Source organism: Enoplosus armatus, chromosome 1 (assembly GCF_043641665.1).
Source record: "Enoplosus armatus isolate fEnoArm2 chromosome 1, fEnoArm2.hap1, whole genome shotgun sequence".
Taxonomy (NCBI): Eukaryota; Metazoa; Chordata; class Actinopteri; order Centrarchiformes; family Enoplosidae; genus Enoplosus; species Enoplosus armatus.
Window position 1 is genome coordinate 22,042,426 of NC_092180.1, and position 27,770 is coordinate 22,070,195.

A 27,770-nucleotide genomic window follows, 5' to 3' on the forward strand; every position below is an offset into this window, starting at 1 on the left:
AATCATTGGCTTCTGTGCAGCTGTCAAACCATCGCAGGCTAATCAGTGCCCCTCGCAGTGGGAAACAAAGCCGCTCCTGGATCCAATACTTGACCTGTACTGCAAGGGGAGAGTGCTGATCTATGGGCAAGGTGAGCCCTCGCCTTGTGCACATTAAACTGTGCACTTTTTCCCCTTCAGCGTGTTAATGATGAGAGCCCCATTGATAGTCCTGTTACAGATTGTTAGAGACTGGTACAAACCACTTCTGCCTGGACTGAAAGGCCTATGTCAGCAACAACACAGCAGTGTGTGTTTACGTGTGTGTGTGTCGCACCCTCTACCTCAGGGTGGGAGCAGAAGGAAGGTGACACATCCTGCCTCCCCAGCATATAAATGCAGGAGCCTTCTTGCTGAAGTGCCGCTGGCTCCAAGGCATGATAGTTTAGTACGTTCCTTCCCCTGAACGTGCACCCTTTTCCAAGGTCACAACTCGCCAGCAGCTCAGATCTCAGAAGCACCACCCTGCTCATTTGTCACTTACCATCCAATTCAACATGGCAACCCGATGGGGACTCTGTGGCGCGGGGAAGATCAGCCATGACTTCAGTGTGGCCATGAAGACTCTGCCTCCTGGAGATCACCAGGTACTCTATCCCAGCAAGCTTCATTGTCACACAGGATGCCTCCCCTGCACTGAACAGAGCTGCTGACAGAACAATACTGTGATGAATGTGTGTGTTTTTCTCTCTTTCGTACAGATAGCAGTCATTGCATCGAGGAGCTTGGAGCATGCCAAAGAGTTTGCCAAGAAGCATGGTATTCCTAAGGCTTACGGCAGCTATGAGGAGCTGGCCAACGACCCAGACATTGGTGAGTTAAGAGCTATGAGCCTGGCTGCACAGGCAGAGATAATGGCATGTTGGTGTTGCCTTTTGAAGCTGAGCCTGGAGCATCTGTGTCCTCGCAGATGTTGTGTACCTGGGAGTGCTGCACACAGAGCACTGGCGAGTCGGTCTGCTGTTCCTCGAGGCTGGGAAGAACGTGTTGTGTGAGAAACCTTTCGCTATGAACTCCAGACAGGTGAAAGACCTCGTCGACGCAGCCAAGAAAAACAACATGTTCCTGATGGAGGTAAGGTTGAAGGGGTACAGTCAATCATGTGGAACTTTTCCTAGGGCCCACTGGCTGGCAGTAGGGGTCATTGCACTTGCAGGTTAGGTGTTAACACCAGACACAAAAATTAGGAGTTTAGAGATGAAACCTGGTAATAATAAAATGATAATGTCAACACATGTCCATCTTCCCCATAGTAGCTTGTGAAATGCAAATGTATCAAATGCAGAAAAATTTTAACTGTATATTGCAAATTGTTATTTGCTTTCCTGTCAAGAATTGGATGAGAATAAAAATACCATAGTCATGTCTGTAGGGTAAATATGAAGCTACAGCCAGCAGCCGGTTAACTTAGCTTAGCATAGAGACTGCAAACAGGGAGAAACAGCTATCCTGGACCTGTTCAAAGGTCTAAGGCTCACTTATTAACGCATTATATCTCGTATTAATCTCAGTGATGACAAAATCCAAGGAAGTACTGCCAAGAAATAGTCTGGCTCATAACCCCCCATAAAACCGCAACTTGGATTTTTTTTTACCTACAGACAGGATAGGGCTAGCTGTTTCCTCCTGTTTCCAGTCTTCATACTAAGCTAAACTAAGCTAAGCTAACCGGCTGCTGGAGATTTATATAGGCAGCAAACCCTGAATGTCCTGAGAGTATGTATGACTCATGGTACAGGAGAACATCTTGCCATGCCATGTTTGACCAGCACATCTGCCACAGTGCATGGGAGGTGGAGGAAGTGGAGAGCTGTGCTCATAAACTGCTGCTCAGGTAAAACTCCAGTATAAACTGTTTACTGCTGCAGTGGTGCTAGGTTTTCTGCTCTGTCCCTCTCGTCCCTCTCAGGCCATCTGGTCCCGCTGTTTCCCTGTTCACGCTGAGGTGCGCAGGCTGCTGGCGGAGGAGGCAGTAGGGGAGCTAAAGCTGGTGAAGGCCTACTTCGGCTCCCCTCAGCTCCACATCCCCCGCTCGGTGAAGAAGGAGCTGGGCGGTGGCGCGCTGCTGGATATCGGAGTGTATTGCCTGCAGTTTGTGCTGATGGTGTTCAATGGAGAGAGGCCAGAGTCCATCCAGGCCACAGGGGTGCTGCTTGAGTCAGGTATGATTCAGCACATGGGGTCATGCAGCAGAGGTGGGATGTAGATTAGTATCATTAACAACCACACAGCATGCATCACGGATCACAAACTGGCTATTGAAACTGCAGAAGAAAATGAGAACCCCTTGTGTAACACAGAAGAAACTTAGGCAGAAAATCGCTTTTTTTATGAACTGTCCAAAAAATAAAAAACACCTCAGGGAAGAATTCTTCACACGGAAAATCCCAGACTTATCTTTAAAATGTCAGACTAATCCAAATCCTCCACGGTGAATACAGTAATACAGTAAAACTGGCAAGGGAATATGTAGCTGCATGTCTCACAGCAAGATATCCTTCGATGTACCACCAACACACTGTACATGTAATGAGCATTTCTTATCTTTTACTCACCCTTACAATTTAATGAATATACGAAGAAGAATATATACATACTGAACTGAATAGAGCTTGAAATTCATTTGCTGCTCACTTAATTTTACTTTTGAAATGTTTGGCAGGAGTGGATGAGTCAGTGGTTGTGGTGATGAAGTTCTCCAGGAACCGGATGGCCTTCTGTGCCTTTTCAATCGCTGCTCAACTTCCAAATGACGCTGTCATCAGCGGCACTAAGGGCTCCATTAAAGTATGCTATGCTAGTCTTGTACAGGAACATTTTACTTAATTAAGAAATGATTGAGACACGCAGAAAACTGAGTTGACTGCTAATTACTTTCACATTTAATTAAATTGAAGCATTCAGACAAGGACCCACTGCATTTGATGATTTACGAGTTGAATGATTGGATTAACGCAAAAGTGCATTTCCTCCTTACCCTCCAGGTTCTTGGCCCCATGCACTGCCCCACCACGCTCGTGGTGCATGGCAAGGAGATGGAGTACGCTCTGCCTGAGCCCTGCCTCCCTCTGAATTTCACCAACAGCACTGGGCTTCGCTACGAGGCGGAGGAAGTGAGGCGGTGCCTGCTTAAAGGTAGGTCAAACCTCCGTTTCAAAGGCAAGGTGAGCTTGAAAGAAAGACGCTGCAATTCAGTGAAACAGTCGCTTTTTTCCTGGAGCTCCTCGTGAGAATTTAGATGAATACACGAATGCACTCATCAGATTGATTTAGAATCAATGATGTTATCAGTCCTTGGAAAGTCCTCTAGCTTATACAGTATTACACTGCCATTGGTTCTGCCTCCTATATTAATTTACATAATCTTTACATCCCTGCTTTGACATAATTTATGCTTCGTTGTGCATATGTGCATAATTTAACCGTCGTTATGAACAGCCGTGTCTTTCAGTCGGCCTGATTCTCCTGTTAAACTCATCCTCATCCGCAGGACTTAAGGAGAGCCCACGGATGCCTCTGGCGGACTCTGTCTTACTGACAGAGATCATGGATGAAATCAGGAAACAGGTGGGAGTTGCCTTCAGCCAGGACAGCCAGTGACATCACATCCAAAGCTGGGCTGTTTCACCTGACCTAAACCTACTCAGATGGAACAGAGGAAGCCGCTCGGGGCAGGCTTTGGATCTTTGGTATACGCAGATCACTCATGGCACCGTGTGACAAAGCCTGAGCAGACGCAGTGTCACTGAGGCAACTGTGACTCAGATAACGTAGTGAGCTGCCACTGAATTAAAAATACAATCGACAAATTATTGGAACATGTAAATTTTGGGTGCATTTATTACTGTCTGTTTTCCACATATATATATATATTTTTTTTGCATCTTATACACCCATTAGACCAAACATTGTCCTTCTACCCCAGAGTCACCATGTAAACAACTTGTAGTTCCTTATAATACAGTACAGGACAGTCAGTTTAAAAAAAAGAAATAGAAAACATGTCTTAAAGCAGATAAATCCCAATGTAAACAAATAGAGCAACTGTCTTGTGTCTAAATGTCCTGTAATCAAGTCTCAGGCCTTTAAATACAAACCCAGCTGTCACTGTGAGGTGTGTGATTGATGAATCCAATAAAGGACTGATTGTGAAAGCCTTGTTTCATTTCAAATATCATCCGCCGGAGAGGAGAAGAGACTTCGAGTGGCACATTTGAATCAAAGTGTTCTGTCATGTCTGACCCCCGCAGCCGTGTACAAATAGACTCGTGCTCTTCTCCGGAACAGAATAGGTTGCACTGTCTGCTTTTCAAGGTTAGGACAGAGAAAGGCCTTTATGAGTCAGCAAAGAGCATGGCTCATTTCATACTTGTTCCCAACCTTTTGGGCTGGTAGGACTCCTAAAAATCGGAGGATTTCTCATTGATTCAGGATGCAGTCCATGAACGCAAAAAGGCACACTTTGATGCAATAACATTGTTTTGCCTGCTGTTTTTCTTGGTAGATGTGTGCGGCTGAAATGCTGCAGATATTTATTCAAGAAGAGAAAAAGATCATTTGTGAGGAAATTATAAACAATTACATATGTATTTCTCATTTTCCATATTTTTTGTGTTGTTTCTTTGCCACAACGTTACATTCACTAACTTAATAAAGAGGTTTAAGAAATGGACCACTCAGCCTCAAGCAATATATTGATAAACATCAGCCCTAACAAAATCAAATATCCCCGTACATGTCAGCTCTTAAGAGGGCTGTTTTGTGGCTGACCTCTGACCACTCAATGTGATTACAGAAAAAAAAATCTCAGGAAAAGTAGTACAAAAGATGCTTTGGAGAGTGAAAATATCTATCTATCTATCTATCTATCTATCTAATAATAATAATTATTATTATTATTATCATCATGTATAGATAGACGATAGCTATTTTGTTAATCCCAGGGGAAATTGAAGTGACAATGAAGCACAATACAAAATGAAATAGAGAATAAAAGACAAAAAGTCAAAGAGTTAATAGTAGATTAGAAAAATGATTAAAAATAGAATTTAAAGAACTAAATAAAATTCTGAGGCAGGGAAGAAAGAAGAAGATAAAATAATACAAAACAAAAATAAAATAAGTCGTTTGTTTATTGTGGTGTTATTTGTCTTGTCTATGATCGCTATCTGGAGGTCACGCTTTTGTTCTCTCACCATCATCATCATCCTCATCCTCATGTTAATTTTGTGCAACGTCACACAGTCAAAACTAATGCAGTGTCTCCACCTTGTGGCAGAGAGCTGTCACTGTTGATGTCAGCTGTCCAATATGGCAACCAGGTGGGGAATCTGCAGCGCGGGGAAGATCAGCCATGACTTCACTGTGGCCCTGAAGACTCTTCCTCCCGAAGACCACCAGGTATCAGTATGACAGTATGCGCAGACTCAAAGACAGCTCTAGTTTCAAATGCGAGACGTCTCGTCAGGACAGTGCGAGGCTTGTCGCTCCGTGCAGACTGTCTCTGTATGTCTCTGTATGTCTCTGACGGTACTAAACTCACGTTGTTTAAATCAGGTCTTAATGTAATGTTGTGGATTTGCAGCCTGCAGCTTTTACGAGCTAAACGCCACTGGCACCGGGCAGCAGTGAGGTTATATACACTGCAAACTAATGGCTGCAGCGTTTCGAGCACTTTGGCATACTTTTCTGTGTACCGTAAAATACGCACTAAATGGGCATCTTAAATGTTTTGCACTCTGTAAACCAAGAATTACGGTACCTTTTTTTTATTGCCGGAATCAAATTGAGCAAAACTTTTGTCTAAAGTTAAGAACAAGAGCAAAGTGCAGCACTGAAGAGTAAATATATTTACTCCAAACTCAAATCGTCTGCTCTATATCCATTCACCAAACACTGAGAAAAGCAGAGTACTATACTAACATGAGATGCCATTCATGAATTGAGCTTTGCAGAAAATGTAACATGGCCAATATGAGTCCATATTGGGAAGAAAAAAAACGTCAGTAGTCAGACTGCCTAAACATCAGCCTTCAGCAGCAGTTAGACTGTAACTTGGCGCCTTTCATTAAGTTGGAACAGGAGCTCCGTGTTGCAATAAATAAATGTTTTGAAACTGTATTCACAGGTTGTGGCGGTGGCAGCTCGCAAGTCAGAGGATGCGCAGGAGTTTGCCAAAAAGCACAGCATCTCCCGAGCATACGGCAGTTATGAGGAGCTGGCCAGAGATCCAGACGTAGGTGAGTGTCTGTCACGCCTGGGTCAGATTTGATTGGCTGATGACTTTTTGCATTCGTTGTTTGGATTACTCTGAGCGCCAGATGTAAGGGTTCTGCTGCTTCAGGACACTTCAACAACACAGCAAACCCCAAATATCTGTCCGAATCTCCAGCTCAGTGTGACCCACAACTGTTTTCATTCCCTGTTGATATTTTACTGTAAAAATACTCTCTCCTCCTACAGTATGTTCTCTGGTTTGTGTGTTTGTGTGTGTGCAGATGTGGTGTATGTTGGAGTTATCCACCCCTACCATCTGAGCACTTGTCTGCTCTTCACGAACGCCAAGAAGAACGTGCTGTGTGAGAAGCCGCTGGCCATGAACACCAAGGAGGTGCAGGAGATCCTGGCCTCTGCCAAGAGGAATGACGTCTTCTTCATGGAGGTACGGATGAAGCGGACCTTCATAGCTTTCATTTCTTCTTCTCCACTTTTCACCTGCAAAGTCATTCTGAGCTCCGGATGTCGGAGCGAGTTCATCCACAGCTTCAACTTTGTTATTCACTGAAAAAGAGTTTCAGCTGACACACTACAAATTATTAATAGTGTTGATCATATGTTGCATCTATGCAAAATATGTACAGCAATTTTTAAAATAATACGCATTTAATTACAATTCTTAAAATCAAAATACAACATCCAAATGAATCCACCAGTTAGACTTCTACTGCATCATCTATCTTAATATAAAGCAGCAGACATTTTAAAACAAATGGTTTCATCATGATTTTGTCAGTTGGCAAGATCACAAGTCAAAAATGAGTCAAGACCTTGGAAGTCCTTGAAAATGACATGATGTGATAACCAAGTGAGCGTGCAGACGCTTGTTAATGTAATAAAATTCAGCTCATTTTGAACACCAAGCACCTAAAATGTAACCGTATGAACTTCCTCCTGTCCTTTTGCTCCAAGGCTGTCTGGACCCGATTCTTCCCGGCCTCAGTGGAGATCAAACGGCTGCTGGCCCAGGGCGAGGTGGGCGAGGTGAAGATGGTGAGATCGGAGTTTGGTGTGCCGGTGAAGCACGTGCCGAGGTCGGTGCAGAAGGAGCTGGGCGGAGGAGCCATGCTAGATATTGGCATCTACTGCCTGCAGTTCATATGCATGGTGTATAATGGAGAGAAGCCAGAGTGCATCCAGGCCATGGGGGTCTGCATGGAGACAGGTAATAACAAAAGAGTCTCACAGATCTCTGAAGCTTTTTCACTTCATTAACATGTGGAGAAGGGTTGCGTTACCTATCGACCTCAGTTATATCGGTTTGCAGCTCCTCATATCACAACCGATGGGAGATTTTAAGTTGGAGTTTGTGAAGTTTTTATTGCCAATGTGACTCCTGCTGTGTGTGAATTGAGAATTTCTAACCAAGGGAGTGTTCCTGTCTGATAAGACTTCACCTCTTATCTCTGTTATGTCATTTCTTTTTATGTGTTAACTGGCACAATAAAGGTTAAGGTTTGATAGTGTTGCCCTGCATTCTTCTAGTACTCCTCTTCAATATAAAACACAGTAGAATGAACTGATTCAACTTTTTGTTGTCAGAGGACACATGGACGCTTCAACAATCATTTCTGTTGCACTAAACCATGTTATTCAATTCATGTATTCAGCTTCATTGTCTCTTCATCAAATGTGAATCATATATTTGTATGTTGTTGCAGGAGTGGACGAGACTGTAGTCGTCACTCTGAAGTTCTCCAAGAACAGGATGGCGGTATTTACTTGCTCTTCGGGTATGCTGCTGCCCAATGATGCCATTATTGTGGGCACCAAGGGAACCATCAGGGTAGGTCACCACCAAAATTTGATTAGTCTGAAATGCAGTATGAATTTGCACTATTTGCATGTGCATGTTGAATGTAAACTTAAAGGTTCATAAGAGAACCAAGGTCAAGAGGGAAGTCACATGTGTGTTGTGTAACACGAAGATGGGGAAGTATTTTCACTGCACATACTATGCTGTACATCCAGTAATTGTGTATGTGCTGTTATTGTTGTGAAAATATCCCGTTGCCTGTCTTTTAGATCCCTGGCCATATGTGGTGCCCCACATCACTGGTGGTGAACGGGAAGGAGACTCAGTACCCAGTGCCAGAACCCTATTTGCCTCTCAACTTCATGAACAGCACAGGGATGCGTTACGAAGCAGAGGAAGTTCGACAGTGTTTGCTCAAAGGTAATGTGACATTCAGCATGTTTTACGCTGTATCTATATTACTATAAGAATGATGTAACGCACTAACATCATAACTAAAACGTGCATCATCAGTAGGTAATAAATCATCAGTGATCTCTGAATGTTCAGACGTGTTATACACACACTCAACACAAGGTGGCCTCAGAAACGCTGAAACCTTAATGGCCACTAAGTACGTTTGCACGTGCAGACTTAACAGCACACTGTATATGTTCTTAACAGTACGATTTTCCCATGTAGGGCTGAAGGAGAGTGCAGTCATGTCCCATGCTGACTCTGTTCTGCTGGCTGAGGTGGAGGATGAGATTCGCAGGCAGGTGGGGGTGGTGTACAGCCAGGACTGCCAGTAAATGTTAAACAGGAGGCTTTCCCTTGTTGAATAGAACAAGTTTATGATGGAGAAAACATTGTTCTTTGTATATTAACTTGACTTTACATTAATACACTATCAATGAGGAACATGTGAACCTTTTGTGAGGATGAAGAAAGATTGTTTTTGAGACAACTTTTATCTTTTTCTTATTTGGCAAGGCATGATTAGCTTCAGTATGATCCAGGTGTTTTAATGAAGATGCTTGACATATTTGTAAGCTCTTAAATGCATCACAAACCTATTTACAACCTCACTGGATACTACATTGTAAAACCTTTGATCATTTATAAAATGACATTTTCTCAAGTCTCCAGAATCTTTCACTGCTTCCTTCACTTTAAAATGACTGTAGTACCACCCAAAAACTTAAATTCATGATTATTCATTGTCAAACAAAACACTTGAGAGGCAGAGTTAAGATAGGTGCTCATCTCTTTTATTGATGGAAACCCAGTCTTTTAGGACAGCTCAGTACACCAGCTAAACATTATAATACCCCTTTACATTTACAGTAGTTAGTTCTTACACTCTAGCATTACAATCCAAAGCATGTTAGACATATGAAGACAGCTACAGTGGGTCACCAACATAGAAGGAAAAAAGACAAGCAGAGGGGTTCTACCCCATCACCCACTGGGGTTGAGAGGGACAGGGCTTCATCCCCCACACCAGGTCCCCTGTGAAAAAACCCTAAAAAGTGCTCATTCATATCAGTCAACTTTAGTGAACCATACATGATTCACAAGTGCCAAATATGATCCAAATGCAAATAAATGTAAAGGCTTTATGACACATCTAATAACACAAATACAGTAACTAGCTCAAACACCTCTGAAGTGGACATCCAAAACTAACATTTCTCTATAATCAGACAAAATATAAGTAGTATTGGATGTCCCTAAATAAAACTGAACCATTCACAAAAGTCAAGTATAATATCAAATGTAACATTGTCTGGAGTAGATTAGGAGTGCAACACTTACAGATACACTTAAATACAGTGAAAGCTGGCGTTAAGAGAGGACACTTCATACAGACAGCACTACAGAAGATCTGTTTGGGTGGAGTGGTGGAGCTGAGGCTGCGCTGTAGAAGGAGCCCTTTGATTTAGGATGCCCACAAGTTTGTTCGTTCTATCGGCAGAGGAGTGTGATTGGTAAACTGGCACCGTACTCAAGGTGCTCTGTTTAAAGATCAGCCTGCCCCCACCACTAACTCCACCTAAACATGAACCAGTACGCACATGCACACAAGACCAGGATGCATTCACTCTCCGACTGGTTCGATTTTTAATAATACAAGTATTTGAGTGAATAGATACAGCAGTTTCTGGTCAGGGTGTGTTAATCTGAGGCCCTGCAGACTGGTTTGATTGAGAGAATCGATGTGAAAGGAATGGAGACATAAAGTGGAATTTTTATGGATCATGCCTCCACTCCCACCCAAAACAGCTCTTTGGCTATGTAGGGCTATACTCAATTTTTTTTTATTATTAATTTCTTTGCATTATTGCCTAAATTAAACCACTAAATTGTTCAGGGGTCGAGTCGGTGAACCTGGGTGTTGGATGTGGGCTGTGAGTTGGAGTGGAGAGCTATGAAAGATAGATGAAGGTGGAGGGAGAAAGCAGAGCAGCCGTGTTGGCTGTTCAGGCCACCAGAACCACGCGCATGGTGTTGGTGTAACCGGAGCCTGGACGCCAGCCGGTCAAGACGATGACAACATCTCCCTCTTTGAAGAAGCCTCGGGCTTTGCCTGGAAATTAAACATAAAAAGTTTAACTAAACTTTCCTTACTTACATTGTATTTAGCACAGCGTCTTGGCTCAAAGCTTCACACCAATAGGTATAAATGTTTATTTTCCTGCACTGTTAAATAGCTGTGCAACATACTGAAGATGTGACATAGATACTTACCCATATCCATGGCAAAGTTGACACGCATGTCGACATCCTCTGCCCACACGTCGTTGGCGGGCTTGGTGTAGAGGACAGGGAAGATGCCGCGGTACAGGTGGGCTTGGCGAGCTGTCTGGGCGTTACGGGTCACAGAGAGGATGGGGGCACGGGGCCTGTACCTGGAGATCAGGTGGGCGGACCTGCACATACACACACACAGAAGCAAACAGCTAGGTATAAAAGATTACTTCACTTTACATGACCATGTAATGAGGATTAGAGAGGCAAACGGCTGAACAAGTTAATTGCTAAAATACTAGGTTATGCTTACTTCAAGTGTGCACAAAATGTGTTTACTCTTGGTTTTAAAAGTCAGAAACAGACTCAGTTATCATGGCAGTGTGTTGAATTATTTACGTAGATTATTCAGATTCAGAAACAGAATTTGAAGATCAATATTGTATAAAACCTTAAGTTGAATAACAAGTTTAGCTGTTATACAAGCCTTAATACTTTGTACATGTAAATTAACTCCATGCAGATGGATTCCTCTGCACTCCACATGTGCAACAAGACAAACAGGATAGTCAGGAACGCTGTAAACACCCAAACAGTCCTGAGAAGTCTAATCAGCCAAAATAAATGATGACACTTATGGTGTATTATGGGTGTGCAGAGGCTTCAGGTTACGGTCAGTGGCCCAAATCCAAAATGTCCTCTCTCACACACTCAGACTTTGATGTACATTCCCATTAAACCAGTGAGGGCTCAGTGCTGTGAGACAGAACTGTAGCAGACTATTATTATATATTATTATAGTATATACTATTACAAACAGGGGTGACACAGAAGGCCAGAAAATATCCCAAAAAAGTGCTGTACATAGCAGTAAGCACTGTGTGTACAACTAATGACTTCCAATAATGTTTTCTAAATTTGATTAGTTAATTTTGATTTCATATACATGAAGCTATGTAGAAGCACTCAACAAGTCTGTGAAGGAGGGACATTGGGACTGGGCTAATGACAACCCCCACTCTCACTCTTGCAATCTGTTGCTATCTCCATCCACCTTCTGTAACAGCACACATCAGACACACACAATCAAAGGAGATGGGATCTGTAAGAGCATATCAGGCGTTGGAGGGAGAATCAGGAGCTGTGTTGGACAGGTTGTCATTTATTTGGCGACACCTTACCATCAGGACCAGGATCATTTCGCCTCTATCCCCCGCTTTCTTACCTCCCAGTCTTGGTGAGAACAATGAAGGCACTAGCGCAGCATTTGAAGGATGCCTCAACGGCTCCAACAGCCACAGCCTCTGAAGGGTCTCTGGTCAGGTGGGAGTGTCTCCTCAGCTCCTCAAACAGCTGCCTGTGGAAGGTGGCCGCCTCGGCCTCTCGTGCTATCTGAGCCCAGAGGGACCACGAGGGAAGGGTGGGGGTGGGTGGGTTACTCTCAATCACACACACACTACCACTGGGAGTGATGGGCAAATGCGTATCTAGACTCCTGGTTAAACAACGCTAGTTGTTGGTTTGATATTGATGATTTGATGATTCAATTGAAAGAGGCCAAAAGACATCAGTCAAAATTTTGGGCTAATGTGTAAATTTGTGCCTTTTTGCTACAGGGTTTTGAGAAGTGCTTAAATGTGTTCACATAGGTAAAAAAAAAAAAATCAACCAGCAGTCTACTTACGGTGTTTGCCAGGCTCTCCCAGTCACTTCCTCAGTCAGTCCCTGTCTGGCCCTACTCTCCCTCTCTCAAATATCAACGTCATTATCCTCCTCAACCTGCCAGGACCAGATAACCTGCCTACCTTCCAGAGCCAGTGAGCACAATGATCCCAGAGGCTAAGCTCTTAAAGGAGGCCTCAACAGCGCCAATTGCAATAGCCTCAGCGGGGTCTTTGCAGTGCGGCGTGGAGCGACGCAGGTCCTCAAACACCTGCCGGTGGAACATGGCTGCCTCGGCCTCACGAGCAATCTGGCACAAGTGAGGGCAAGATGCATCAAGCAAAGGCATTCCCACACCAGGCACACGCAGACGTAACATGATGAAAAAAAGAGAAAGGACAGAAAACATGGGAGACAGAGGGGGACAATGTTAGAGGCACACAAGAAGTAAAGAATAGAAGGGACAGGAGGAAAGGACAGCAGGGACAGTGAATAGAAGAGTTTAGGGGTTCAGTTAATGGGGGGAAACAGGGAAACATCAACGTTAAAACATATCCAAGAGACAATGTTTACCAAGCATTTACATGAGGTATTAGATGTAAAATAGTACAATACAACCCACGTTAGTCTGGAGTTAAGGCAACTGCACTGTTAATCTCAGAGCTAAGCCTAATGAAATATAATTACAAAATAAATGACTATTGAAAAAACTATTGAAAAACCTGAATTAAAGTCAACTGGAAGTTAAAAAAGGGAGCTGGGAGTTAAAATGCTACACACTGCACACAAATGTGAAGACATGGTGAAAAACAGTCCGGAGGAATGAACAAGAATAGGAGTATGAGAAAGGTTGAAGTAAGAGAGAAAAAGTCAATGTCCGACAGCAAAAGTGGCTTAAAAGCAGAGTTAGTCATTGTGATTTCAAAAGTCTTCTCAATAAATGTACTGTTTTAGGTGAACAGAAGTTGTCGTTTACTTTGGATTGTGATGCACACCATGCAACTTCAACACAAGGGCAGCAAGCTGAAAGGCGGGAGCTGCAGTACTGCTGAGTCACTCCTGCAGCTGCATAGCAGTGCAAAAAGTGCAATGCAGCCGAGAACAGTGGAGGTTAGCCAAGAAAGGCGTGAACAACAAAGGGCATGCACGACAGCATTAATTGTATTATTCATCCATGCAATTGATACCAATTGTGATTTTGATGTAAGAATTCATTAAGACTTAATTAATTATTATCAGTATTGGGTCTAAGACTTCAAAAAGGTGTTAAACTTGTGTCTGTCCCTGACTGACAACCCTAATAAAAGACAACACAAATGTAGGTATTACAGATACCCATTATAAGCAAATTTCTTAATCCATCATCAGCCTTGTTAATAATCAATAATTGGTTAATCATTAAAAGCTTATAGAATACAGAACAGCACAGGGGTATTTAAAACATCTGCACAGCTGGCACTAATGTCCCAGGGATGCACAAATAAGGTTGCGCCAACTTTGAACACTATCAATATGTATATATATATCTTTAACTGATCAAGCTTGTAATAATGATTAATCGTTCATTAACATACCTAGGAAGCAGTGAATATCTAAACTAGAAATACGTGGATGGATAAATGAATAAAGGATAGGTACTTCCAGTTGGCCTAACAATCCTGCTGACAGCTTCTTTAGCAGCTGTTAGGCCAAGTGGAGAAAAAGACGCTGTGTCATGGGGCAGCTGAGTGAGGAAGTCAAAGATGTGTTCACGAGAACACAAAAATAGGAAATGAAAAAGAGTTATATCCCAGTCGGACTAAAACGTGCTTAAAGATAAAAATGACAAATCATGCAAGATCATCCCATGAACAGAATTAATTTCTCAATCAATAAACCTTACTTTTTTAAATGATAACACTAATGTTGTTACATTTTTTAACTCACCATGTGCTGTGTGCGTACTGCCTCCAGAGGGTAATCTCCCTTGGCGGTCTCTCCGCTGAGCATGATGCAGTCGGCTCCGTCCAACACGGCGTTGGCTACGTCACTGCCCTCAGCACGGGTGGGTCTGGGCTTCTTGATCATGCTCTCCAACATCTGAATGGTGTTCATGTGAGGTGTTAGAAGGTAACATACACAAATCTCAAAATAACAGCCTTCTGAGAGCAAACCAAATGAATTCACATAGCTGCAGATTGTGACACATATAAGCTGCCCAGTGCAGCCGGTCATCTGACAGTCGTGAAGCTGAAGAAATACAGCATGTCCTCGTTTTTGCTTTTATCTAACCTGAGTGGCACATGTGATTGGCTTGCCAGCTCTGTTGCAGCGACCGATCATCATCTTCTGGGCTAGAAAGACCTTTTCTGTGGGGATCTCAATTCCCAGGTCACCACGGGCAACCATGATGCCATCGCTGGCCTCCATGATCTCATCAAATCTGCACAGCAGACAGAAAGTTACAACCACTTCAATCACAAAGTACTGTAACTGTAAATAATCATAGGGTGTTTTAAGGCAATACGAAAGAGGTGGGTTCATAAACCACTAAATAAGATGACAACACTTGACACACACACCTGCGTACGCCCTCGTGGTTCTCGAGCTTGCTGATGATCTTAATGTCTTTGCCTTTCTCTCCCAGCACTGCTCGGACAGCGTGGACATCTGCAGCTTTGCGGATGAAGGAGGCAAAGACCATGTCGACTCCTTGCTGCACACCAAACTGCAGGTCTTTGACGTCCTTGTCTGAAACAGCAGGCAGGTCTACAGCAGCACCGGGGAGGTTCACTCCCTTCTTGCTGCCCAGGGTGCCACCATTCTCAATCTCGCACATGAGGAAATCAGATCCTGGAGAAACAAAAATATATTTGTTTCACTGGGTATTAATACAAGAGATTATATGGGGACATAACTTATTTATGTTGATCATTTCTCCACTCACCAATCTCCTTGACCTGCAGGGATATGAGTCCGTCGTCAATGTAGATCTTGCTGCCAATTTCCACCACGCTGGTAATGTTCTTGTAGTCGAGCCAGAGGACCTCATCACTGCAGTTCTCCTGGTAAGCGTCGTCCAAGGTAATCTTGATCATGTTGCCCTTCTTCAGCTCCACCTCTGCTGTGCCGCTCTGTCAAATCAATAACAGACATAGTTTTACTTTTTTACAAGTTTGTTTTCATGCAAAATGTTCTTGATCATCAACAATAGCAAATAAAGCTATTATGAAGACTAGACTACTGTTTTTGGTGGCGATGCTAAACTCACTCCCTGGATGAGGCCAGTCCTGATCTCTGGGCCCTTGGTGTCCAGGGCAATGCCAATAGGCCTATAGTGGATGCTGCCCGGCTCGAAGCTCTCACATGCCTCACGCACGTTCTTGATGGTCTCTGCATGGTACTACAGAGAGGAAGAGAAATGTAACACGTTAAAATATCTCCAGAGGAAAAACTAGGCAAGATACTGAACTACACAGGTATTGATTTTGATCACACATGTGACCTCTGGCCTATGTCTGCTGCTATCATACACATTGAAATGAAAAGAAATCACAGTTTGGCAGAGGCTTTTGCATCAGAGTTACTGTAAGATGTAAGTTTTATCAGGCCAGGGCAATTAAAAGATAAGGTGTGTTTGACAACTTACACAGTCACAAACATGAGTCATACTGTCAGCATCACTACGGGGTCACACAGTTCTTTCTACCACCCTCACTTAGATGTTAAATTTCACTGAGGATTCTGGGTGCACCAAGTAAAATAAAAAAATAATTAAAGAGCCTTTAAATTAAGAGATTACATATCATACAGTATCACGTTACGTAGCAATATACTAACACAGAATGTCACAGCAAAGTATCCTTGATCACACGTCTCCCCTTCTTATGATGAAACCTCAAACAAGGATTGCAATGTCTTTTGCCTCAAAGTTATGAGGAAGTCAGCTGAGGAAGGGCAGTGTTTCTCAGAAGGAAATTCCTCAGTGAAGTCAGTGTTGAACAATAGAAACAATAAAACCCAACAATATAAATCCTATTACGATTAGGAATGTAAACAAACTTCAAATAGACAAAGTCATTCCTCATGTGGTCTGATATTGTTTACACCATAAACAGACTAAAAATCTATTTGAAAGGATGAGAGAAACAATGAAGGTAGGTGCACTTTTGCCCAGAGAACTTCCATCATCTCAGTTCAGTAGTTGTATCACTGATGCAGCCATCTTTGCCCATTGGTGCAGGCTAATGAACACATAGAGCAGTGTCTGCTGCACATGGCTTATGCTGCCCACCTGGGTGACCAGAGCTTTCAGTAATAACTTAAGTGGCAGGTAATCACATTGGCTACCTTTCACACAGACAACACACTGAGCTACGCTGCACTCATAGCACTGTGACTAAAACAAAACCTGGATGGTCTTATCACCTGCACTTAAGATCAAGTCTAGTCTAACATAGTCACAGATGCAAATATATGGGTGACGTCGGCATCTGTTAACCTCCAGTGTGCTGCAGAATTTTAGTAAGAGACGGAGGCAAAGTAGAGAGTGTAATGTTTTATGACCAATGTTGCACAGTTAATTTAGAGCAGGTGACACAGGTGACTGTGTGTACAGGTCAGGGTCCATAAATTTGTAATTCATTTTTTAGACAATGTAAAGTGAAACTCCAGTAAATGTTCCATTAGTTCTCATTTCATTTGATATTACTAATACTGGTTGTAAAAAATGTGACTTCCTGGATTTGGAACATAATCTACTTTTCACTTCCCACTTTAATTAAAAGTGGACTGACCTTGGGTTTGCTTTGTGCACACACACACTTACAGAGTCTAGGCGTGCTGCCTGCTGAGGAGATAAAGGCAGGGCAGGAAGCTACAGATGACGTATTTATAGTACCCCAAGCCAACAAAGCTCTGGTTTCTGTTGGTGTTCTCTGAATCTAGACTAACCTTCAATCTTCCTGAAACAACTAGACCCACAAACCATAGATACTTTTCACTGATGAGGACTTCAAAATATCACAGACAGAATTAATCATTTCTTATGCTTCACATCTGTAAGTGCAGTGAAATGGATGTAAAGGCTAGGAGAATTTTATGGGCATCTTGCAGAATCTTAATCTACAGGGTCGTCATATATATAAATTTGCCATAATGTCAAATGACAACCACAAAAGTGCCACTATGGAATAGTGCAAATGAATTCAACTCATAAGTGGATAATTCTCTATTTGGATTGGATAACCTGCTGATAAATACTGCTATTATATAATGATAGAACTTGCTTGATTTTACTATATAACCTGGTGGCAGTCAGTCGGTGTCTCTCTCCACCTCTTGGGTTTGTTTGGTTTAGTTTTATTTGGTTACTGTTTGCTGTACCATAATATTTTTTGTTTCTTTTTGCTTTTTATTAGTGCCATTATAACAATCCTAATAATAATCTGGCCTTAGATGAGAACTTGTAATCACAGATTCATTAGATAATTCTTGTTTGTCTGTTTTTAAGATAAAATAGGTATAGTCAAGAGGGACGCTTTACCTTTGAAACCTGTTGGATTTTTACTTTTGCTTTTAAATGGTAACTAATTTAACTTTAGCTCAATTCTTACTGTGCACACATAATAACCAACTGGTTGCGTTCAAGTGAGATCTTCAGCTGGTATAAGACACTTTATTCACCTCTTCCCCAAAAAACGTACAAACATATAAATACTTTACAGAGCATGTGCCATTATGCGACACACAGACTTAATCAGGCTGCATCACTTATGGAGCTGAACTTGGTTAGCTAGCCCACGATCTAATCTTAAGTAAGTTAGCACTACTATTTTTTCAATTCAGGCTGGCTGGCCCAGTCTTGCTTAAAGGGCCAAGCTGATTGCAGTTCATAATGGATTACGTGCTTGTTCAATGTGAGCACTGTTGACCATCTACTTTCACCATAGTTATTTTATACAAACCAATACCAGTCTGTGATAAAGCACAGCACCATGTTTGATGGAAATTATCAGCAGTTTAAACGTGACTCTTGACAATGTGACTGGTTAGCTGTACCTGCCCAACTCATTTGCACAGTAGACAGAAGTGTGGAAAGACCCACCTCGTGTGAGCCATGGGAGAAGTTCATGCGAGCAATGTTCATTCCTGACTTGATCATCTCCTTCAGCGTATCCACAGAACGGGAGGCTGGCCCTGCGTACAGTTATTGAAATGAAAGCATTAAGACATAGCGTAACCTTTTAAATGTTAAATTCATTTACTTCTCCTGGTAATTAAGTAAACTAGATCAAGTACGGTATATGTTACTTTCCGAGTAGGGAATCTCTTTATTCAGTTAGATGCATGTCCAGATTAATTTACATTATAAAAGACACAGTTTTTAGATGATGAAAGACTCAATTTGATTTAATGAGTAGTATATTTTTTAAATCAGGTTTTATTTAGTATTTCATGAAGTGTGCAAGTGAACACAGGTTATTGTCCGTTCAAAATGTTTATAAAATGCAATAAAACTGGCCTGTTTTCCCAAAGATAATAATTAACAATTGCGATCTCAGAATTTAAAAGAAATAATTGTGACTATTCAGACGTAATGGTGCAGCCCTAATTGGTGTCTATCTAGTAGCAACCATATATCTCAGCAACTAAAACGTTAACCAACCAATGGTGCAGATGATGCCAGTGTTGCGTGCGGTGGTGGGCTCGGAGTCAATGTCCAGCAGGCACATGTGTTCCAGGAAGGTGTCAGCCATGGCAGCGTTGAGCTGCTGTGTCTGGATGAAGGCAGAGCCCATGTCTAGAGACTTTGGATGAGGCATGGCAATCAATGGAGTCCTGCAGGGAGGGGGGGGGGTTAATACAGAGGACACAGCAAAGGTAACTGACAGCTTTCTTTCGGTTGACCACTGTTGGATCAAGATTCCTCAACTCTTTACCAGCCACTTTAAATACTGACAAGCTGAATCTGATTTTCAAAATAGGTGGATGTTAGAGAACACCAAAAGTCAAAACTTAATGGCATTTGGCTGGTAGCTACTACAAACTGCACACTGTGTGTTTTATTGCGCTGAGAGATCTAGGGTTAGGGATTTATTTACCACCGAGGTCAGCCATTAATGGCACTGTATCCACCCTGCTGAGTGTCCTTGGCAACACAGTGTACCCAATCCTGCAGTGTAGCTAACCTTGTGGTAGTGGAGTCAAAGGAAAGTAGAACGTCCCAGTGGGAATCAATTTATCATGCTGATTGCTGATGTTCAGGTGTAATACTACAGAGACTGATAACTGTTGTTATTCACCTACAGCACATCTATTTTCGACTAATCTCAGCCACAGGACAATGAAGACTAAGTTTAGGCTTATGAAACGTCGCCACTGCAATTCTGTTTAAATAACCGAGTATTGTGAGCTACTTAGCACAAGACTGTCTTTTCTTTCGTTACTATTTGCCTTTCGTGTTGCACAAGCTTATGCAGTGGATAGATGTATGCTTATGTCAACGGAGAAAAAAAAACCCAGGTAGCTTGCAATTATTTACAGTTTGATAACAGATATGGGCATGTTGAAATCCTGAGGAACATGTTAAGGCTAATTCGTTTGCACTGCACTGCCTCCAAACTCCACACTGACAGTAGAGTAGTATAGCATATTGCGGAGCTACACCATATTATACATTCTGTTCTCACCCCACCCACTTCTCCCTAAGTCACCCATGGCAACGACACCATCACGAAGCTCTTCTAAAGGGCTGGAATTACCAAGCTTTCATTCTGACACTTCAATTACTCATTTCTAGCCAGAAACAGGGGAAACATACTGTATAATGCACATGGCAGCACAGAAGAGATATATTAGATCAAATCCTGTGCACTGGTGAATGACTCAATACGGTCATGTGCATACAGGGTGCATGGACGCGAGCCTTGCCTGAGACACTTCCTTTTTTCCCTCATCAGTCTATCCATGACAGAATTATGAGAGCCACTGCATAAACGCATTCTAGTAAAGGCATGTTTCAACAAACAGCCAACAAGGTGGGTGTATTTGAGCAGGTTGCAGCATCCCTACAATACAATGATGAGGAATGTCTGCCACTATGGCTCTGGTAGCTGTGGTTACATAACTGCAGCACAACTGACGGAGGCTGAAATGCTTGGTTGAATAGTCTGGTGACAGTACATAGTAGAAATAATAAGTAGTAGACATTTGTGTGATTCAAGTACATGAGCCTCAAGGTCATTCTGGACAAAATGCTGTTTCAGTAAATACAAATTAATTCCACCGACTACCTACTTTCCCCCCCCATACTGATTATGCACCTGTACCCGCGTGAGGCTGGATGTGCACACTGTCCACAATAAAAAACTGATTAAATAAAATTGAAGTTAAATATAGCAAGATGTGATGAAAGCTAATGAAAGGTAAACATTCATAATATAAAAAGGTAACGTACAAGAGAGTTGATAGACGATACACATAGCCCTGTGTATATTTTACTCAATTACCTTAAAAATATAATGCCAGCCCTGGAGAGATTTCCCTCTGTGTAAATTATACATTGAAGTGCACTTCAATAAAGAACACTCACTGGTTGCTTCTTTGGCAGAACAACAAGATAACAAAGTGAGATCTCTTTAAGGGAATTGCCCCCTCCTCCTTTCCTGGTCCCCTCTACACAGAAGCAAGACCAGCCCTGAATTGGTAACCCTGAGCACGTGGTCCTAGTAGAAACACGGGACAATATGTCTAGACCCAGCTAAACAAAGGTTTGTTCCATATCAGCCACTGACGGTACGAAGGATGGTTCTGCGTTACTATTACAAAGTGGCTATTTAGTAACAGAACAGGCTACAAAGGCTGATGGTGTGCTCATAAAGGATGGGTTGGAAAATAGACAGAGGATGGCAATTTTTTGATGGCTGCAAGTGTGGGTGGTGCAACTGAAGACATTCATGGTGGCCTCTAAGAGTTAGTCACTGAGAAGAAAATCTGCTGCATTCAAAGTAACACTAGTGGTTTGACTACTCATCACATCCTAATTGCAAATGCATCATGGTGGGGGATTCCAGGCAGAGCCACGATACCAACAGGAGACCGCTGACTGATGATGTAACACTCAAGTCAATGGGGCAGAGCAGTGCCAGACCAGCGCTGTACGTGAGCACAGTCACATCCCAATACTGCAACACACACAGCCATGAAAAGGCTGGCAGCCGACATCCGAGTGGGCTGAACCACAGGGAAAGACTACAGAGGGGAGAAGAGAGTCTGAAATGTTACTGTAGAGTGCTGTGTGTTTTTAATTTCCTGTTTTATTTATTTAAATATCAGATGTTTGTTGGTTAAAGCTTCTCAAAAGTGAGCATGTGCTGTTACCCTGGCCTGTTGCGTATATTTATTATTAATCACTTTGGGTTATAGTAACTTATGAAGGGCTTTTCATAAACGATTTCATTGAAGAATAAGAATGGACAATGAACTATGTAGACATGCATGTGGTGAAATATCTTTCTCAACTGGTCTGCTACTGGAGCATGACCAATATAGAAATCACAACTTCACAGTTTAACGTAATTCGAAAGACAATGCAACACTGACAGTTGCGATTGCAAAACTGAAAGGGGATGCACATTTGTCTTAGAGGGAAAGGTTGAGATTAAGTTTCAGGCAGCTCCCCTTACAAGACGTTTGCTACTTGACCACATACGTGGACTACAAATCAGATGCATGTCCAAAAAATAGCTATGGCCAATAGCAGTAGTAGAAATTAATCAAAAGTTTAGTCCTTCGAATGCCATTGTTTTAGAACTGTGACATGTAGAAATGTGTTATTATAGCCTTATGCCTGATATTTTTGGACCTATCAGAGGGAATACAACTGGCAAATGAAACATGTCCTCATGATATAACTTCATGTCCTCATGAAAAAACAGGTAGTGACTATTCTTCACCGAGTGCAGTAATGTCTCGGTCTGTCTGATCCAGCTTGTCAGCTCCTGGTTGATAAGGAAAGACAAAATTACATCATAGCCAGCTGACAGACATGGATAGCGTGTCTGACCCCAGGATAGCCACAGGCCAACAGCAGCCATAGTAACCGTGACACAGATGCAGGGCTAACTTTAGAGCTGGCTGCTAATAATCCCCTCCAATCCCTTCCCACCACTTCTACCTTTGTAACATACACTCTCGTTGTAACATACTAGACGGTCATTATCTTCTCCAGTCTTTCCAAATAATTTCCTTATTAGTTATCTGTGAAACACGCCTGGGCAATCATCATCAGCCACAGTAGCATTGCTGTCAGGGTGACATGAGTATCATCTCTATCATGGATTTGACGTAACACTGGGCTAATCCAAGTTGGCTCACAGACACAGTAGATGGTTTCTATCAGTCACACTCACTCAACCAAGGCACCATTTGCAGGTTGCACTACATACCCCCAGTAGATCTTCCTGTTCCTCCTGGGGACAAGCAGACACGTTACTACCAATGACCTGCAGAACAACCCCAGTGTGTTGGAGCTTCCAATACAAATGAGCGTGCTACTCCCTGCAACAGCAGTCCAAGCACTGACCGCTGCACTGCGCTTGCATACGTACGACACTTTCAGGAGCTCAAGAGTAAATCCCTTCAATGAGGATAAAGGACATGGAGAGCGCCTGCTGTGACCTAGCAATCGCCACGACGTGATACAACGGACATACATGAGACTTCCACTACGACACACCAGAGCAGTGTCACACCAATGTTTCTACCAGCCTATGTCATACAACAACGCCCCAGGCCTAAAAATAGAGGCTTGGCTAATAATAACGCACAGCACGGAGAGTCTGTTTGTAGAAATCTAATACTAGGAATGTACAATGGTACTTACACTATGCAGGCCTGTAAACTCCAAAACAAACCTCAGATGGGGTGCTGCATGGGTTTAAGTTCATGAATGGTACAGAATCCTGTCCATATTCAATGCATTTCAAATGCACATGTGAACCATTTGGCAATTTTTTTAACCCAAGCACCTTAAATCAAATTTGGTGCATAGAGTTTTATCAGTATAATCAAGTGTGTCTGCAGTGGGAGAGGAATCTCCATAATTGGTAGTGTTTCACTCTACGTAGCATTAGTCAGCAAACATGCAGCTATGGTGAGGAAGGACTTCATGAGAGCAGTGCCAGCTGCGAAAGGCCTTGTCCACTGCACTGACCACCAGCTCAGCTGGAACTGAACTACCTTACCACAACAGCAGGTCAAGGACACTACCATCCAGAACAGAAAATTACAGTTTTGCAATCCATTAACTGCAGTATCTGGCACTGCACAATTCATTATCATCTTTGCAAATGGCTAGTTATCTGCCAAAGTGCTTCTTAAAGTAGAAACACATCAACAGCCACAGCTAAAATTACAATTTAACGGTATATACTTAGATGCTGTTGTTTATTTCACCAACAGTTCATATCTGTGGATGAATAAGTCCCAGAGTTATTCTTTTAGATAAAGTTTATAGACTCATGAGTGCAATGGAATTTGTTAAGTAACTGTGATTTTACTGGAATATAGCAGATCATTTATGACAATTGAGACTTAAGGCCACCTGAGCAATATATATATTATAATAAAAACAAATCTTCCTAAGTAGTCTGCTCCTAGTCTGTAGCTTAGATTTAAGTAACAGGCAGACACTGAGCACATCCCTTTGTTGAGCTCATAACTTCAACAGATCTCCTAGTCACTTGACATTATGGCCTGTCTGGTTCCCAGGGATAAAGACTCCATTTTGTCAACATGGCCTTCAGCCAGGAAGGACACAGCAATGACAGTGTCTCCAGAATTTTGTTCTACACAAAACAACAATTTCTCTTAACATGACAACGTATACGCAGGCTATACCACTGGCCCTATGCGTATCCTACACATGCCACAGGGGATGTATTGGACAAAGTATGACATTACAATTTAAAATGCACCTTTAAACAAAGCCCTGCCTCGGTCAAATCATTTCTGCTGTTATGGGAACTGGCCGAAAAACAGGGCATAATAATCACATACCAAGGGTTATATAGAGAATTAAAAGTCAACACACAACCCAGACAGATAATGTGAGACCTGCCCTCCTGCCCATGTATCCAGTATCAACAAGGCCTATTACCTGTGGCACCACTGCAGTAAGTTACTGCAGTGAAGCTGCTAAGGCAATGTACACATTTCAAACTACAGTTATCATAGGATTGTTATTTCCTGCAACATAACGAACGAGGTTCAGGTGTGTTTCAAGTGTGTCTAGTGAATATGACTATATGAAAGATCGATGAATATAAGGATGAACGTGATTCATTTATCTAATGACTCTAACCTCCATGTGAAGGAATACGACGATAACACAAGACTTTTAATAATGCCGGTTATATAACCTTTGGTACATTTATGTCACTGGTTAAAACGCATCGGTATTATAATGTAATATGATTAAATACAGTGCAGACGATGCGCTAAAGGTCACGTTCTCATCCTGCGTCACATTTTCCTGATCTAGAGACGTCACGGGAGACTGACCAATGGGGCGGCCGAGAAAACGGAGCAGCCACACCCACAACAGGAGGCAACAGGAAGCGATTCTTCAACGCTCAACACTTCACACATCACATTTAATTTTAACCTTTTTATATGTAATAACTGTGTTTTGCGATGAAACAAGACTACATCATGTTAACAGTTAGCAATAGAAATATCTAACTTACGCAGTGCGTGGACAAATCCCTCAGTTTATCCATCTCCTAACTACATTTTAAGATCACAACGTTGCTGAACAAATACCAAACCAGCACAGCGAGACTAAAAATGGCTTGTCTAATAGCATTGGTATTTTAAAACATGATTTCGAAAAAAACGGCATAATAAAGAGTGGAAACAAGCCACCAGTAACCTACTCATACATACCAGCTCGCGGGATGTAGTTCGCTACAGATAACGTTACGATAAAAGTCAAAAAAAGGTTTAGAAGGTAACACATGTGACAGCCAGTGTGTCCCACAAGTTATCAGGTCACTTCATAGGATCGATAAGCGACCAAGCTGCAGCCCCTGCTGAGGACACCCACCTTATCTCGCTGGACAACTGCTTGGGCCGATGTAGCTGTCTTTTCACTGAGACCAGCTCAAGGTGATCTCCCTACTCACTTACTCTGCGGTACTACTTTCTAGGGATGCTGAGACATATCCATCCGAGAGAATATAGATAAATGAAAATAAATACACCGTCTTGACACATTAATACCAATCGCACTCATAACTGACTAGTCAAAAATATATTTTATGTCAGTATTACTGTTATGGAAAGTCAGAAAATGATACAAAACTAAAAACGATGCGGAAGGATACGCAGATACGCGTACGGTGTACGTGCTTGGTAAAGTTGGGGAGCCAATCGGTGCGTGTGAATGCATCAGTACAGCATGGAGTCTGACATGTGACTGTGGATGGCGTGCTGTAGTTTCCTGAAAAGCGCAGTGCTCAGCATGGCCGTCATGCCCGTTTAAATGGGCCCATATGAGATTCAAATAAGTAATCTGTCATTATGTCTGTATGTTTTTGGCTCCATTATCGTGCGGATGTGCAAATCATCGCCTGCTGAAATGGCTCATGGGAAGCATCATCAAACGTGTTGCAATATACGGTAACTCTCTTGAAAGCTATCAAAATATTGTTCGCCCCCCTCTATTTAATTTCTAAAAGCTGGTGCACTAATGAGAGCCAAATATTGTTTATTGCAAATGCATTAGTAGCTCACTGCCAATCAATGGATGTTTGATGGATGAATCAAGGACCCTCGTGATGTGCTAATAACAACTGTACATTGTTTGAGGCAATACCTCCATCTAGTGTTGGAAAAGTATATAACAGTTTTTACATTTTTTTTTCAATTATAGGCATTTAGGTACATTTCTAGGTACATCATATTAAGTATTGGAAAAACATGCTTTTTCATAAATATTAGGAATAGTTCTTCACATAATTTACTCTATATAATGGATTTAGCATTTTAACTACACAATCCGAAATTACATATTCTAAGTACACAACCAATGCTGCTAAACTAATACCATACCATTATACAAAATAAAATAATACAAATAAATCTACTACTACTGCAACTACTCAAAAATAATAATAGTTATTTGGAATCCACAGAACATAGAAAGATAAACTTTGTTGGAGGTACACAATACATCACTGTTTTGCTATACATGTAATTCCATCACCATCCATAGTTATATCTGTATCTGTCTACCTGTGTCGCCGACAGTTACTACAGATATAATGTTTGTTTGTCCAGTGCAGAGGGCTATGTCGCAAATGTTCCCCAGGATGATTAATACTGTTGTGTTAATCAGCTCTGCAAAGGAGAATGCAGACAGAAACTAAATCCTTGGCACAGACACAACTGCCAACCATATCTCAGCCATACTGAGATTCAAATCAAACATTCAAAGTCTGTAACAGAGATTAGACAAATTAACCGGGTAAAGATACTTCTCAAAGTACAATTTACTTATTTAGTAGCATATTATTATTTTTTCCATTTATTATTTACTTTCATGTCTCCTCCCCCTGTGTCCCATTTTGCCCTCACCTGTTCACAGCTGTGGTGGTGTTAGCATTGCTGCTTCCACTGCCCATGTTGCTGCCTCACTGGCTGCTGGCAGCCTCTGCCTGGATCCACTCCACTCCACCACCTGAGGCCAATGGACACACCTGTCCAGGTGAGGGACAGATCTGCTGACCAGTCACCCTGTACACTGGCCAAGCCCCTGGCTGTCACTCAGTATTAATGGCTGCTAACCCCTGGGCCACGAGGTACAGTAAGACACTGTGGGAAAGTCTCAGATAAATCTCAGAGATGAGCAGATATGATGCCCAAAGCTTCTGAATGTATTGTTACTGCATGAGTACAGCAACTGCTACCCATGAATACATGAATATGAATAAAAGGGGAAAAACAATCAATCAAAAAAAGTGAAATAAACACAACTCCTTTAAGGCACACTTAGAAGAACTAAAATAGCACAATTCCATATTTATTATTTTATGATGATAAAACGATAAAAAAAGAAAAAGGACACAATAGATGTGAAATGTCTCTAATGGGAACCAATTTTGCTTTACTGATTGTCAAGTATTGAATTTTTATTTTAAAGTACTGTAGATAAAGTGTGTTCTTAGCTGACCAAATACTATAAGTGCAGCTTATTTATATTTAAGAGAGACTTAACAGTTTATTTCTTTCACAAAAGAAGAGAGATGTTGTATTTCAGAAAGTT

General features: G+C 42.0%; 3 protein-coding genes across 5 annotated transcripts; 2 read left to right on the forward strand and 1 right to left on the reverse strand.

The window, feature by feature from the left end:
* The first annotated feature begins 536 nt into the window (after window positions 1-536).
* Window positions 537-3,639, forward strand: LOC139284633 (trans-1,2-dihydrobenzene-1,2-diol dehydrogenase-like). Its single transcript, XM_070904971.1, has 7 exons — window positions 537-626; window positions 741-852; window positions 950-1,113; window positions 1,949-2,201; window positions 2,702-2,826; window positions 3,024-3,174; window positions 3,530-3,639. The coding sequence occupies exons 1-7, from the start codon at window positions 537-539 to the stop codon at window positions 3,637-3,639; spliced, it is 1,005 nt and encodes a 334-aa protein (XP_070761072.1).
* Window positions 3,640-5,341: 1,702 nt separating this feature from the next.
* Window positions 5,342-9,191, forward strand: dhdh.2 (dihydrodiol dehydrogenase, tandem duplicate 2). The gene is made up of 7 exons (XM_070901823.1): window positions 5,342-5,439; window positions 6,167-6,278; window positions 6,537-6,700; window positions 7,228-7,480; window positions 7,977-8,101; window positions 8,341-8,491; window positions 8,753-9,191. Exons 1-7 carry the CDS (start codon window positions 5,350-5,352, stop codon window positions 8,860-8,862), a joined length of 1,005 nt encoding a protein of 334 aa, XP_070757924.1. The 5' UTR covers window positions 5,342-5,349; the 3' UTR covers window positions 8,863-9,191.
* A 108-nt stretch (window positions 9,192-9,299) lies between these two features.
* On the reverse strand, window positions 9,300-25,611 carry pkma (pyruvate kinase M1/2a). 3 transcript variants are annotated; one of them, XM_070912622.1, is made up of 11 exons: window positions 25,551-25,611; window positions 19,110-19,282; window positions 18,549-18,640; window positions 15,714-15,845; window positions 15,390-15,576; window positions 15,025-15,295; window positions 14,735-14,885; window positions 14,390-14,542; window positions 12,027-12,193; window positions 10,802-10,983; window positions 9,300-10,640 (listed from the first exon to the last, which is right to left on the reverse strand). In XM_070912622.1, the coding sequence occupies exons 2-11, from the start codon at window positions 19,264-19,266 to the stop codon at window positions 10,534-10,536; spliced, it is 1,599 nt and encodes a 532-aa protein (XP_070768723.1). In that variant the 5' UTR covers window positions 19,267-19,282; window positions 25,551-25,611; the 3' UTR covers window positions 9,300-10,533. The 3 variants fall into 3 exon arrangements, with proteins under 3 accessions (XP_070768723.1, XP_070768644.1, XP_070768793.1); XM_070912543.1 differs by lacking the exons at window positions 12,027-12,193; window positions 25,551-25,611 and adding exons at window positions 12,607-12,773; window positions 22,891-23,159; XM_070912692.1 differs by lacking the exons at window positions 9,300-10,640; window positions 10,802-10,983; window positions 12,027-12,193 and adding an exon at window positions 12,603-12,773.
* Between the last annotated feature and the right edge of the window lie 2,159 nt (window positions 25,612-27,770).